This window comes from Phalangium opilio, unplaced genomic scaffold (assembly GCF_054372755.1).
Source record: "Phalangium opilio isolate 3A_F unplaced genomic scaffold, DU_Popi_V2 ptg000091l_1, whole genome shotgun sequence".
NCBI lineage: Eukaryota > Metazoa > Arthropoda > Arachnida > Opiliones > Phalangiidae > Phalangium > Phalangium opilio.
Genome location: NW_028324196.1, coordinates 1,363,365 through 1,379,436, shown reverse-complemented (window position 1 = coordinate 1,379,436; position 16,072 = coordinate 1,363,365). Strand labels below are relative to the sequence as shown.

At 38.3% G+C, this 16,072-nt stretch overlaps 1 protein-coding gene across 1 annotated transcript; it reads right to left on the bottom strand.

Moving 5' to 3' along the window:
- Positions 1-3,575: 3,575 nt before the first annotated feature.
- LOC149644098 (uncharacterized) lies at positions 3,576-10,882 on the bottom strand. The gene is made up of 7 exons (XM_089850499.1): positions 10,103-10,882; positions 9,670-9,931; positions 9,398-9,567; positions 8,426-9,337; positions 8,030-8,326; positions 7,748-7,969; positions 3,576-3,608 (listed from the first exon to the last, which is right to left on the bottom strand). The coding sequence occupies exons 1-7, from the start codon at positions 10,880-10,882 to the stop codon at positions 3,576-3,578; spliced, it is 2,676 nt and encodes an 891-aa protein (XP_089706625.1).
- Between the last annotated feature and the right edge of the window lie 5,190 nt (positions 10,883-16,072).

The following is a 16,072-nucleotide window of genomic DNA, read 5'->3' as shown; positions in this document are numbered from 1 at the left end:
ATCATTCTACTGCCGATATTGTTTGAAAAGAAGCGCCACCGAAACAGTTCACAGTAATCACGTGCGTGAATGTAGGGTACACGACCCACAACGTGTGATTATGCCGCATAGTGAACCTATATTGAAATTTAAAAACTTTGGATGGAATCAAATGGTAATTTACTAAATCTAACCAAGTGCAAGACAAAATTATAATGTTTCATTACATCGATATAGGTTCCATACATTATTGTGGCCGATTTCGAATCGATTCTCGCGAAGGTGTCAACATGTTTGCCAGATACGTCACTATCATCGACAACTACTTTGGCGCTGCATAAGGCGTGTGGTTTTTCATACGCAATAGTTGGACCAACCGGTAAATTCTAGACCCCTCCCCCAAACGGATTAACCGGTTATCTTACAAATATCCATACTATCATAGGAAACCTTGTTAAACACGAGGTATACAGAGGGGTTGACGGAGCGATGAAATTTTTGAAAATGCTGTTGGACGAATCTGACATCATTGTTGAAAAACTGAAGGAGAACATACCAATGCAATTAACAGCAACCGAGGAAGTTTCACACGAAGCTGCGACTCGTTGTTACGTATGTGAAGAATCCTTCACGGCTACTACAATCAAAACACGCGACCATAACCACTACACTGGAAAATATAGAGGGGGTGCGTGTCAAAGCTGCAATTTGAAATTAAAAGCACCCAAATTCATTCCAGTCGTGATGCACAATCTCAGCAGGTAATTTAAATAGTCATTTCTAATTAGACTTGATTATTAACTATCAATCACCGGATAGGTACGATGCGCATCTAATTATGCAGCAAATTGCGGTGATTCGTAACAAAAGGATTGACTGTATAGCAACCAATAGTGAGACATACATTTCATTCACACTGTGAAATCTGCGCTTCGTGGATAGTATCCGATTACTGCCTGCATCTCTCGAATCGTTGGTTTCAAATGTTGGGAAAGGAGGATCAGAGAAATTTCCGCTCCTAAACACAGTTTTCAATCCGACCGAAGTCAAGTTACTTCTTCGGAAAGGTGTATACCCATACACTTACATGGATTCTGAGAAACGCTTCTCTGAAAAGCAACTACCATCAATTGAGAGTTTCCACAACGATCTCACGGATGAGCCACTCAAACCGGATGATTACGTCCACGCTCAAAACGTATGGCAATCATTCAACATTCAGAATTTGGGTATGATCATGATAACACACACTCGAGATGAATAATACTAATATCAGTATTGTTTTTAAAGGAGGGTACCACGATTTGTATGTCCTGTCCGATACACTACTCCTAGCGGATGTTTTCCAAAACTTCCGCAAAATGTGCAAGACGTACTATCGTCTAGACCCTGCACACTCATATACATTACCTGGTTTTGCCTGGCAAGCCGCGCTATGTATGACAAAGGTACACCTAGACTTGCTATTGGATGAGAACATGCACCTCTTCATCGAAAAGGGGATTAGGGGAGGGGTATCCATGATAAGTCATCGCTTCGCGGCGGCGAACAACAGATATCTAGATAATTACGACGCATCAAAACCGGAAAGTTACAACTGTTATCTAGGTATGATATACAAGTTATCCTGAGCTCATTTTAAAATACTAACAATCAATTACAATTGATTGCAACAACCTTTATGGGACGGTCATGTGTGACGCTATGCCCATGAGAAATTTCCGGTGGGAGGAACCCAACCCCAACTCCGAGCGAGAGATTCTTAGTTGTCCAGACGACTCACCGGTGGGTTATATCATGGAAGTGGATATGGAGTACCCTAAAACACTACATCATGAACATAACTGCTACCCGCTGGCTCCAGAATCCATGTCAATAAAACAGGAATTCTTCTCGGAATACTCCAAGAACCAGATGAATTTGTTGAACATCAAAATCAAGGATTCCTTACCCAAATTAGTCCCCAACCTCTTTAACAAGGAACGATACATAGTTCACTATCGCAATTTAAAATATTACGTGTCAATGGGGCTGAAAATCACCCATATTCACCTCATATTGAAATTTGAACAAGGGGCGTGGTTGAAACCATACATTAACTTCAACACGGAGAAGAGAACGAAGGCGACCGATGATTTCGAGAAGGATCTCTTCAAATTGATGAACAATGCGGTGTTTGGTGTGTAATTATAAATTAGAATAATAATAAAAAAAATAGGATTAATTATGATTTCCTTTCCCCAAGGCAAAACCATGGAGAACCTTCGGAATCGCCAGGATTTCAAGCTCGTGACCACTCCCGAAAAGGCCGTCAAAAAAGCTAGTTCACCGGCCTTCGAACGGTTTACAATTTTCCAAACAACAAATGAACTAGTTGGAATTCATTCCGCCAAGAAGAAGTTGGTGTTAAACCGACCGATATACACGGGCTTCGCCATCTTGGATCTATCAAAACTCTTGATGTACCAGTTCCACTACGACGTAATTAGAAAGGAGTATGGTGACAAGGCTAAACTCCTCTTCACTGATACTGGTAAGTTTTACGTCCTTATATATCATTTACTTTAGCATAACATTTACATTAACATTTGCGGACATTACGTATAATTACAGACAGCCTCACGTATCACATTGAGACGGGGGATCTGTACGCGGACTTCGCCGCTCAATCGGACAAGTACGACTTTTCGGGATACCCACGTGACCATCAACTTCACAGTGACATTAACAAGAAAAGACTGGGGAAGTTTAAAGATGAGCTGGACGGCACCCCAATTCAAGAGTTCTGCGGGTTGAGACCCAAAATGTATAGCATCCTATCATCTAAGGGTGAGAAAAAGACGTGCAAGGGGGTGTGCAAGCGCGTCGTGAAGAAACGCGTCCGGCACGCGCACTACCGCGAGTGTCTCTTCAACCGCGAGCTGACCACCGCGGAAATGGTTAGAATCGTCAGTGATAAGCACATTTTAAAAACTGTGAGGCAGAGTAAACTCTGTCTCAATCCCTGCGACGATAAGCGTCATATTTTAAATGATGGTGTTTCAACACTCGCCCATGGGCATAAAAATACAAAATAAAATGAAAAATTATGACAAATTTATTGAGTAATTCTTATACATATTATAAAAAAACGTCTTGGTTTGGACCAAGTCCGAAAAAACAAACGATATGTGTGAGGTTTATCAATTGGCTGAAGTTCAGATATTGCAATTTTTTTTAAAATTATTTTTATTCCTTTAATCCTTAATCATTATTTAATTCAATCAACTGATTTTACTGTTAATCGATCTATTCCCTCTAAATTAATTTAAAAAATTACATATCTACGCTTTTTCAAGAATAATTCCATTTTCCGAAAACATTTTATCATGAAATTAATTATTTTGAAGGAAGTACGTGTTGGGGGAGCAATATTGAATAATCTACAGATTGTCTCAAAAGAGCAAGCGAACTTTGACATAATTCGAAAGGAAAATGTGAATATTTAATAGTGGATGCCATATTAGGTTGTTGCGCGAATTTATACATTTAATTTCGTATATCAAAACGCTACATTTCTTTTGCCACCTCTATGAAGGAAAGATTGCACTGCAATTTCACTCTCCGTGCTTCTGAGATTCTTGGTCAATCTACATTTGAAACGTCATCACCCCTTACTACATTGTTGGCGCTACTTGTGCACTGGTTACGTATTACGCGTAATCATTTTATCAGGCGTAGAAACCATTTCGGAAAACACACAGGGTCATCGCCAGACCGTGTCAAAGTTCACTACAGGCGGGTCGCGGGAGGCCATCAACTCGCACTGCCTATAGCAGTGCTTCTAGGCGAGAAAGTGAAGACCCCAGTTTAGTTTCCCTGTATGTAATTTCCAAATGGTGTACACACTAACAAATGTACACCGATTACACTAAGTGATCGGTCCTTCGGCGCTAGCGAGTCTCAACATTTATGTATGTACATGAATTTTTTATAGTGTTAGGTTATTAAGGTTAGGTCTGGAAAGTCATGTACCGTTTACTAATGTGAAAAGGTTTCGACACTGGAACCTCTGGTGATTGCAAAATTTAATATATATTGGGAAAATTGAGGTAAGGTATAATGTGTTTAACCATATTATTTCCGCAGGAAATGAATATAACAAGTCATTGGTACTGAAAAGTATTTCTTTTTATGTAATCTTTACCCGTACCTTTGGTTATATCAGCCGATATCATAATTTTCCATTACTGCGGAGAGCCACCTATTTAAAGATACGTCACCGGATAAACATGTTGCTTTGTCTTAAGAAGACATCATAAGATTATAAATTAGTTTGAGCAAAAAAGTTATTTATCATATTTTCTTGAGCAACAGTTTTCTCAGGAACTTATAAATTACAAACCTGAAAGTTTGCCAAGCCAGCAACAATTAAACCTATCTCCGTCAAGGTGCTTACAAGTTAGTGAACATTGACACGAAATCCCTTCAAAATAATTAATTTCATGATAAAATGTTTTCGGAAAATGGAACTATACTTGAAAAAGCGTAGATATGTAATTTTTTAAATTAATTTAGAGGGAATAGATCGATTAACAGTAAAATCAGTTGATTGAATTAAATAATGATTAAGGATTAAAGGAATAAAAATAATTTTAAAAAAAATTGCAATATCTGAAACTTCAGCCAATTGATAAACCTCACACATATCGTTTGTTTTTTCGGACTTGGTCCAAACCAAGACGTTTTTTTATAATATCTGTCCCTTCAGTCTTAATTTAATTAAAATTATAATTGAATATCGGTAATTATATTTAAGTTATATTCAATAAAACAGATTTCGATAAGCATATAATGTTGTAATTTATTTACGTAGTAAGTTTAAAAATGACAGTATTTGAAACGAGGGTCTAGTCATCAGCCAAAAGTTTCACACCCGAGTACTAATTTTTAAATTTTTATGTGAATTTTGATGATTACTGATAGAATTCCTTGATTTTTGTGATTACGATTATTGTCGGTGATTTCCATAATCTTTACACTGATTCCCGTAATTGCCGCTGATTACTCGCGATTTTTTTTTGAATTCCAATGAATCCCATTGATTTTTGGGTGAATGTCGTGAATACCGCTGGGTTCTTCGTGAATTTCGATGAATGCAGTGATTATTTCTATTTCAACTGATTATGATTTTTCTTTTGGATTTTCGAATTCCTCGATTGATTATCTGTGATTATTTCACGAAAGGTGTGATTACCGAGTGGTTACAAAAGATTACTAGTAAATCATGTGATTGTTTCTGATTTTCTCAAGGTTTCACGAAATTTCCAGTGATTATAGGAGATTTCTCATTACCTTTGATTAACACAAAAATTATTGTGATTACTAATGTTTTTCTAAGAATTCTAGTAATCAAGTAATCGATTTCTTTAGTTCTGTACACCTGATTATTCAAGTGACCCCTCGATTTGAAATGTAGGATAAAAATGTTTATTTCTTTTGAAACTCTATACATATATCAATGAGAATTATTGAGGAAATTCTTCATGAGTAGCAAAGCTTGAAGAAGATGTCTATATATTTTTGACCACGTGTTAAATGAGCTTCAAGTGAAAGGAAAAGGAGATAGAAGCGGCCATAAGAGAGTTTTGTATAGGGCCCTGCTTCGAAGATTATAGCCATTGTATTTTTTTAACTGATATGAGGAAGTATGGCCTTAAACAACGTGTTATCCACGTTGTCTCAAAGGCAAAGGAAATAACCGCCCCCCCCCCGCCACCCCTCTCAATCATCGGCCAACTAGAGGATATTTCAGCAGAAGGAAACAGGTTGAATCAGGGATAGCGAGAAATCGCAAGCGATGTTACTTAATTACGGGGTCGATTCTCTTGTTTGGCAGCATTACGATATTGAATGTTGCTAGATTTAATTGGCGCTTGTGATTTTGCGAACTATTTTATTGATATATTGAAATTTAAATGGAAAACTTACATTTTGAAATATTTCTAAACATTCTTCGTTTGTGAGGAATACTTAGCAATAGCAATAGACACCGGGGAATTAGTTTCTTGTGGGTTTCTCGATAATTTCTAAATATATACTTTCTATAGCTTGGAGGAAATTTCAAAATTTCTGAAATTTAACTCGCAATCGTAAAGTAATATAATTAGATTTTGAATAGTTTTGTAAAACTCTCAAACCATGAAATTATAATGAAGTTTCTACTTTTCATTTGAAAGTAGATTTTGATTGATAATTTATTTATGTACTTTTCGTTTATTTTGCAATAATTTCTTGCTAGTTTTTTCCCCACAATTTATTCCTAGTTTTTTTCCCTACAATTTCTTCCTAGTTTTTCCCCCACAAATTCTTCCTAGTTTTTTCCCCACAATTTCATTATTTTCTCGCTTACATTTTACACCAACATCTCCGTATATTTCAAGGGCAAATTTCCTATTTTTCCTAAATTTACCATTTTTTAGTGATCACCCTTAACAACGCTAGTTAGGCTGGGTTCTCTTTAAAAAGGAGAGACTTTCTCCAGAAGGATAATTGAGACATCAGTCAAGTTACTGACGAATCTGTCACGCTTGGTGATTGTTGTATCACTAACCTCGTACCAGCTGTTATCTTTTCGAATAAAATTCAGATAGTGACCTTGGTTTAAAGATGAACCTTTATGAATGATCACGCCCCTAGTTTTGTAAACGCTTTGGTTTAAAACCACTTTCTGATTTTCGAATCCCGATATTTTGGTTAAAATCTTAATAGGGTGACCATTTACTACAGTATCTCTTGGAAACCACAGAAATACGTACTTACTGGCAGAAATCAATACATCACGTTCATTAATTTCTCTGTGTTTACAAGTTCCGCATGCCATCATTGCTGGTCTCATCCTTTCGATTAATAGTTTCCAATCAATTTTAGCGAGGTTTGGCAAAGGAAGAGTGAAGATGCAGCTTTGGATAATGTTTCCAGAACTTTTTTCAAGGTGACAGTTCGGGCATTTGGTAACGTTTTGCGACTTTGTCCATAATAGTTCTTGAAGAGCGTCAGAGTCACAAGTTTCCATTTCTTCGCAAAGTTTTGGCAAGAGAACCCATAAGAATTCACTAGCATCTTGTTGTTGTTTGTGGGTAAAAGGCAGACCAACAGCCGTTCGCAAATTGAAACCATCGTCGCCAGAACTCGAATTTGAATTTTCAACATGCTCAATAGTGTTACGAAGGCAAGTCAAAATAGGCTTATCGCTCAATGATCCTTTATGCCCTTTAACCATGTTTCTTAATTCCGGAATCAGTAAGAGCAATTGCAAAACGCTATTTGCGTAGCACGTTACTCCATCTCCATTTTTAAATCCTTTCAAGGGAAAAATGTCTACACTTTGAAGACCTAGTCTAATCTTTTTATTTGGTCTTTTTTTTGCCGTTTCATCAGATCGCTCTCCTTCACCTTCTAAAATACTCTTCGACGTTGGCCTTTATGTACCTCTCTTTGCTTCCGACCCCACTATTTCTAAAAGTGGAAGATCAGGTCTGTGTTTTTGACGCAGCCTGTTATAATCCGCAATGGCTCGTCCATCTGCCATAATTTTATTCGGGTCTAACTGCAAGAGATGGAGACCGGCCAAGGAAGTCACTCGCGATAGAGCAACGTATGCCATGCCGGTTCCAAATAAACTTGATCCCAAATCCATAATTGCGCATTTTAAACTCATTCCCTGGCTTTTGTGTATAGTAATGGCGTATGCCAAGATTATGGGGAATTGCGTTCGTTTCACGTATACATTGGTCATTAGCAAGAACTTGACGCTCATTTTCTCGACTACAAAGTCGGGCTTATTGTTCTCGTCGTTTGGTTCCCGATCTACTCTGATCCGGATACCAATGATGTTTCCACGGTCGTTCTTTTGGAATCCCGTTATAACGGCCATGGTGCCGTTAATAACACCTTCTTCGAAATTGATGTTTCTCCTAACCATTACTCGAGATCCAACGCATAGATACAGCTTGCTCTCAAGACCTCCGGTTTTAGACGGCTCATTGTCTAACATTTTGAGTCTCCTGACAATGTTTTTGGTAATTTTTTTGTCGTAATTAACGAGTTTGTCTTCGCATTCAACGCATTCAACTTTCTGTCGGCTTTCTTCGAGCATTTTTATGTTGAATTTATCGCACATGGCCAATTTCGGCATCAAACAGATGGGATGAAATCCTTCTTTAACCAGCTCAACGTAAAGATTCATAGCCACCTCAATTTTGTTCCCTCCCGGAACTAGTCTACTTTCTAAGGTTGAAACGTCATCTTTCGTAACAGTTCCAATTCTAATTCGGTTAAGTAGGTCGCCATAAACTCTGTCGCCGGCCTGTCGTACGTTTTGCGTTAGTTCATCGTATTGGAAATACTTCCAAAGATCAGTGCCACCAATGCTATTAAATCTTAGTCTCGCTTCCTGGGAAGTGACTTTTAAAAACGCGGGATTACCCTGTACAGGCGGCAATTGGAAGAAATCTCCAAAAACGAGAATGCAAACGACACCGCCGAAAGGCTTGTTCATTTCCCAAAATTCATTTAGCCTCAAATGAACGTAAGTTAGTAAGACCGAAGACACCATAGAGATCTCATCGACTATCAAGAGTTTCAAATTTCCCAGAGTTTGTTTCATAATGGAAATATTTTCGGAATTGAGGGAATGGTATTCCGCGGTACGCCCATGTTCTACTGGCAACATAAGTAATCTATGCAACGTTACGCCGTTGACATTTAGAGCAGCCAAGCCCGTGGGAGCGGCGATCGCGACACTACCGGCATTTTTAAAGTGGCGTCTAACGGCGTTGGCGATAGTGGCAATAAGAAAGGACTTTCCAGTGCCACCCGGACCAGACACAAAATGGCAAAAATTTTCCTTTGGCCCTCCCTCTTGGGTGAAGTGATCCATGACTTTGTCGTACACCCTTTTTTGATCAGTGTTGAGTAGCGCAACTTGGTCTAGTGTCATGCCCTCGAAATCAATTTCCATAGCGGCTTCGACATCGTGCATCGCATTTTCCGTTTCAACGACGATTTCTTTCCCTTGAAGGGCATTTTCATCGTCATAGCTTTCTGTATCCGAAAGAGCTGAAGTCTCTTTAGCTTTTTCGGAGGCTTTGCGCTTCTTTTCAACTTCTTTGGAAACCGAAAATTTCTCATGGTATTCTCTCATGGGTTTTAGCGTCGTTAATGCGCTTTTGAAAGCTTCAGCGTAGGTTGCAAATTCGCCCAATAACTCAGTTTCGTTTCGCCATGGTTTGAACAGAATAAGTAGAGAGTGGCAGTACTTCTCTGGTTCCTCTATTGGGTCGTGAACGTAATGTTCTATTATGTAGGGCTTAATCCTCTTTCTCATCAAACCGAGATTATTTTTCAACTCGATTACATTTTCAGATTTTTTCGCTGCCTCCGAGTACTTGACGTAATCGTAAAACCGGCCGAACTCGCGCAAGCTTAAATCTTCCAAGCTATCGGGTCTGTTGGGATACTTATCGTCCACAAACCCTGGTTGGCAAATGTCTTCGCTTTCAGGATCAATTTCCCTCAAGCGCGCAAGATCCTTGTAACATTTCAAAACTTTGGATCGGTTTTCCTTCACGTTAGTGTTAATAAATTTGGTGCTGTCAGACTTTTGAAACAATTTCTGACCCAACATCATGTCCAAGGCTTCGTAAATACCGACCGATTTATTTGTGAAAGATTTCAGTCCATAAGCGAACAGTCTTTTAGACAAGCTTTCGTGTGCCAACTCTGCGAAACACTGATCCATTTCAGCCCGATCTCCCTTTGTCACGTACGACGTGACGTATATCGCCACTTGTTCCGAGGAATCGGCGACAAACTGCAAATCCATATTGGCTTTCAATGCCAAAAGTAATGCCGGATTGTAGTCATTGATAAAAACTTCGCTCTCATTTCTGGGCAAATCATACAGGCGTTTCTGGCTTCGTTTCATTTTACGATGACGCGTAACTGATTCAGCAGAGTTCAATGTCGCAACGTTTGTAACGTTTCGAGGAAAACCGTAACGACACACTTTGAGCTCCTTATTTCCTCTCTTAACCTTTCGGTAGCAACTGCTGCAACATTTATGTGTTTGAAATTTTTTTACTAGCCGGTAAAGTTCTGGACTTTCAGCAGCTTTTGGGATTGAACACGTGACATACTTCTGGATGTATTCTAAAATAGCTATTGCCGAAGTGGAACCAATCACGGGAGCTTCCTCGACCCACAACAAGCAATGGTAATGGGCTAAGCCGCGAGATTGGTACTCGACGCGCACAAAATTATGCGCTATCGGTCCAAGAACCGGATTCTCTTTACAAAGCACAAAGTTGCTTAGGAGAGACCTCACTTTGTTGTGAAAATGTAAACTAACGCTAAGAGGATCTAAATTTAATAGTTCAGCCACCGACATAGATTCGACCCCTGGCACGTCAGCATTCACTCGTCGTAGGTGGTCGTGAAGTTCAATGTCATCGTATTCGGCCGGATTAAAAGTTAAAAGCCAAGTAGGGGGGCCATACTCCCTAATCATGGCCAAAACACACTTGAGAACTTTATACCAATAATCCTTGGTTCCTCGAATGTGGGCCATGAAAGTCGCTAAATTACACTCGAGCTCCGAATCTCGAGAATCAACTTGATTCACGAAATCATTGACCGATACGTTTATGGGTTTTTTCACGCGTAGAACGTAATTCAAACTACTGTTAATGGATTTCATTTCGGCCTCTTGGTATAAATGGAACATGAACGCATAATCACGTCTAAACATTGGATTCGCGTTCAAAAGACGAGAAAGTCGGTATTCAGTTTCCGTCATTTTCCCAAACGGTCTTTCGTCGTGCTTGCCATAGCGAGCCATTGGAAACAAGTGCACGAATGACATGTATTCTAGATTTTTGTCCCAATTACTGATAGGCTCGGCTTCGACACGCTTCATTTGGTAAGAAGCCAACAAATCTTTTGACGGCTGAACATTCACCGGGTGAATTGTGTAGTGATCGTACAGCTCATTCGCTTCATCTTTTGAGAGTTTTCGCAACAGTGCCTCAGGTTGAGTTAACGGTCGTCTGGCGAAAGATTTGATTCGATCACACCATCATTGATAACATCGATATCGATTTGGTGCGATTCCGCTTGCGGATTTTTTGCAACTGTACTAAAGCCGTTTGTATTGACCTCGTCGCGGTTGTTTAACAGCGCCAGAGGATCCGTTTTCGCCAATAATTCATCGGGAGTTAATGAATTTTCGTCTTCAATAGTTCCGTTAATCTCTTCGGTGCCATAAATGTAATCCTCATTGATAAGAGTAATATCAATGTCTTTGTACAATGGATTAATTTTTTTCAGTTTAGCGACGGCCTTTTTCAAAGCATCAAGGCGAACAATTTTTTGCCAAATCTTTTTGTCACTAGTGGGCAAACCATTAACCAAGACGTGCAATTCGTGATCTTTAGGCAGTGCTGCTGGTATCATATCCAAATTTTTTTGGACTGGAATTGGCAAATATATGATTCTACCTTTCAAAGCATTCACCGCGCCAAACTGCATGTTGGAATTAGTTTTAGTACCTAACCGGACAACAGTGTGAAATGCCTTCACAAGCTGAATTAAGGCCTTTTCAAACATGTTCAAACTCGTGACTTCGGTCGGAGGAACGTCAACCCCCAAGCCGTTGAGGAAACATCTAATTGGAACCTTTCCCTTTTGCAACTCTTTAGAACAATAAGGGCATAAAAGCATGTCCATTTCTCTGAACTCTGGATTTTTCAACAGTAAACCAGCTCTTAAAATGAGAAAGGCGTGGTTGTCAAAAACTGAAGTGCATGCTAGTTTTTCCACGGTCCTCAAATCAGAATTTTTCAATAATCTAGCGCAACAATCGCAAGATGTGTCGTGAAATTCATTCGTATCACGCTCAGCTCTAGCAAATTGTTTAGCGTAGAAAGCCAAGATTTCACCCTCATCGAGACAAGGCCTTATATCGTTCTCACCGCCTTTCGTCGCCTCATTTTCGGCATTTGACATTTTTAATCCACGTGCCTCCACAACTTTACTAATTTTGGGTATAACATTTTGAAGAGATTCGTAATCACCATGCTCAATCTCATCGGTCAATGTTGAAAAAGCGTTAAGCAACGCTCTAACGGAGTAGATTTTACTCAAAATAGTTCTAATTGTAGAGTAATGTGGAGCCAGTTCTCTGAAGGCTCTCAAGTAACTCTCGCATTCCTCGCTTTCAGAGCAATAAGAGAAATGACTAAGGTACGGCAAAACTTTTACTTCAAAATCTGAATCGTCCAATGGCATTTTGACAATGGATTTCTGGCAAAACTTATTTTTGTAGGAGCAAATTTCAAAATCAGAGCCAAAAAGTTTATTTAGGTCGCTATCACTGGCCTTTGCCGCCTGGTTAATGAAAGCTATGACTTTAAAAATAGCCCGCTCTCTAACGTTGCAAATGTCGCTGCATTCCCAATACGAAGCTTTTTCTTTGGTTTCAATAAACCCAGATTCGTTAATTACGATATTCGCTTTGGGATTTTTTTCCTCTGACACGTTTTCAACTGCATTGAATAGATTCGTGACAACCCCTAAATCATTAACTTGCAAGCAGCGTTCAATGCCTTTGTTCAGTCTTTTCTGGTCAATAAAATTACCACTTTCATCAACCCATAATTCATTAACCTTTTCGCCGATACGAGAGCTTTCTCTTAACACTTTTATTAATAGACCATTTTCGTCGAACTGCAAAATTTTTTCAAAACGCGTTTCGTGGTCCTCGTTTTTTAAAATTCTGCCATCATTCCCCAAAGTAAAATATGTTGTCTGGTGATAAAAAGCTTCTTCCAGACTACTGTGAAGCCTTTTTCCTCCAATGACTTTGATAAAATTGTCACTATCCACCAATCCAATTTCTTGCACTTTCTTCGCGAAACTTTTGAAATCTTCAATAAGTAACGAGCGCCTTGCATGGTAGGCCGAATATATTCGCCTTTTTAAATAGAATGTTTTTCCAGATAGCAACTGGCATAGGAGTTTGTGGGATGCAAATTTGGAACTTTGCTTTTTACGTGAATTAGCAAAAGTTCTTTTCGTCATTAAACGGTCCGTAAGTCGCGTCACCAAAAACCGCTTGAAACTTTCGGCAATCAGTTTTTTATTTTTTGTTTTAAAAATACCTTTGTTAAAGGAGACTTTTTAACATAATTCTTAGTCGGGTTCGCACCAACTTTTATTTGTCGAGAAGCGCCACCTATTTTAGGGGCCTGCAAAACCTTTTGAGTTTTTATTGAACTTGTCAATAAAGACTTGCGATTAAGTCCATCACTCGATTTTTTACTCTTTAAGAGCAGGTTTTTTTTTATATAGTAGCTTTTGCAATATGTTTTGTTTTTGTTGGCTAAAGTCTTAGTTTTAGCTATCAACCCTCTTTGACTTTGTTGTTTCAAACGTCTCTTGTCCCTTCTAGCTTTTTCTCGAGAAACCATTTTGAGTTGTTAAATTTAGAACACAAAGATGTGTTTCGTTGCCACAAAAAGGTCGCTTTCCAAGTCACTATAGTTATTTTTTTGCAAAGCCACAGGTCTTTTAGCAAGCCAGAGAAGGTCTATTACCAAGTCACTGAAGGTTTTCTCAGTGTGCCACAATAGGTCTATTACCAAGTCACTGAAGGTTTTCACAGTGTGCCACAATAGGTCTATTACCAATACACTGAAGGTTTTCTCAGTGTGCCACAATAGGTCTATTACCAAGTCACTGAAGGTTTTCTCAGTGTGCCACAATAGGTCTATTACCAAGTCACTGAAGGTTTTCTCAGTGTGCCACAATAGGTCTATTACCAAGTCACTGAAGGTTTTCTCAGTGTGCCACAATAGGTCTATTTTATTCAGTGTAACAGGAGCCGTAGAGAAGAAAAATAGGATACAACACAAACAAAGGAAACATAAAAGAATACAGCACAAACAAAGAAAAAAAGTCAACAGAAATCTTACTTTAATAAATCCTCAAAGCAGCAAAGTTAAGCTTAGAACGCTTTTAAAAAAGCGTAAACCCTAAGCAGCCCTTGCAGCAAAAGTAATTAAACGGCTTGGAGAAAAGTAGGCCTATAACCTAGAATTCGTGAAATAAATTCAAAAATACAAGAATTTATCTGTCCTCGAGCCAAAAATGAACACGAGTCAACGTGTTATATTTTCCAGCTAGCTTATGATTCAGTTCAGTTCAGTTTACTTTGAAATGTTATCGAAGAAATTTGCAAATCTTAGAGCATGCTTAGAGGCTGAGTTTGATTGTCGTTTCCGTGGGATATTTTGCGTGGAGTAGATTTATTGTCGTGTAAGTTCTTATTAAAATACACCAATTCTCTCTTTGGATCACTTAATATTACTCCATGGTAATAGATTGCTTGGGTAAGACCTACAAACAGCGCCCCACTCAGATGCGGAGAATAACCCTCCATTGAAATTTGTGTTTTTTTTAACGATGATCAATGGTTTTAGTCAAGCCTTGGTCGATCTTTCTTGTTTGTATGACTTCAAAGTTAAATTTTAATTTTATGTATTATGTGAGAGCTTTTCTTTTAATTATGACTAAATTTCCGGATCCCGCGAACGTAAGTTATACAATTTTAATGTTGCCGTATCGCAATGCACACTTTGGTAACATCCTTGAACGTTCAATTAATTGCTACGTTTCGAAATTAGTAAACTTATAGCCAACTTAGGCCAATTAATTAATTATAGTTGGATTTCAGTAATAATCTAGTGAGTTGAACTACGCCTTTATTCAAGGCCAATATAATATGACTCTTGCTTTGATTTAAAATGACTTAAAACAACAACTTGCACATTACTACCCATATCAACGATCCACGTCTGTCTAAAGGTATGAATTAAAAAGTGGCTAACAAAAATGCAAAACGCCATTGGATTTTCTAGAAAGATGGAGTTTGAGAAATATTGTTGAAATTATTAACAGCCAAATTCACAACTAGGCCTATGACCAGGATATAAATTTGAGTTTTGATTCAAACATTAAACGTGCGTCTAAATAGTGTGGAAGAAAACTCGCGTGGAATGTTCAATCTGAAGAAGTGGTAAAATTCAGGTAGAGTTGAGCTTTACATTTGGTGACATATTTCCTGTTTCAATACTTCCTTCGTTGCAGGGTGGCATGACTGTATGCAAAAGGGAGTTTAGTGAAGAAATACTGAAACCGACAAGTATCACGTTGCAATTGGAATTCAAACTATATTAAATGAAAGAGGGTAAAAAGAACGGGAGCGGAACTAGCATCTTTGGCAAAGCATTTTAGGACTACATAGGAAGTTCAGAGAGAATATTTCAAAGCCAGAAGACTTCAGTCAAGCCTTCTACTACTCGTTTTTTACCTTCTTTGATGAAAATTACTGTATGTTCCTTCAAATAGATAAACATATTTCTTAAACTACACCGTTTCCTAAAGTCGTCCCTTGAAACAGCACAAACTTGTTATATACTACTACTTTTAAAATTATTATGTGGTTGTGATTATTTCCTGTAGTAAAGTTGCTATTTGAGAAAAAAAAATAAAGAAATATTCTAACTATATTGTTCTTTCCTTTAAAAGCACGGAAAAGTCTATTAATGAAGAAATAGGTTTGCTTTCTTTTAAATCTCTTATGATAAGAGCTGTGCGGGTAAACTTCAGGTAATAGAAAATTTTACCCGCGGGTATAGGGTTCAATTTTCAATTACCCGTCAGGTCCTAGGGTCCGTCAAAATCCCTAAAATTAGCTTGCGCGTGTCCAATTCAGACAAGTCTTTGTTTTTCCTTACAGTCCAATTAAAACCTAGATTTCAAAGCTGAGCCATTTTCCCATAACAATATTAATTAATAACTTGTTACTAATTAAATTGTTAAATTATGAAAGACAGAAATATTGAAACATGCGCGTCATGAACTGGACCCATAGGGATTTTGTCAGACTCATAAAAAAATATGTTTCAGATATCGAGTCGGGTACCCGCGATACCTGCACACCCCTGATTATTCAATTATAAGGAATTTGAAAATTTTAACCAATAAGCCTCGA

Coding starts and splice junctions, on each gene's coding strand:
- LOC149644098 (XM_089850499.1), bottom strand. CDS start 10,882: ATGTCATTCGTGCACTTGTTTCCAATGGCTCGCTATGGCAAGCACGAC. Junction 9,568..9,669: donor TTTCACAAATAAATCGGTCG/GTATTTACGAAG, acceptor ACCGATCCAAAG/TTTTGAAATGTTACAAGGAT. Junction 3,609..7,747: donor AGTTCTTGCTAATGACCAAT/GTATACGTGAAA, acceptor TTTCAAATGTAG/ATTGACCAAGAATCTCAGAA.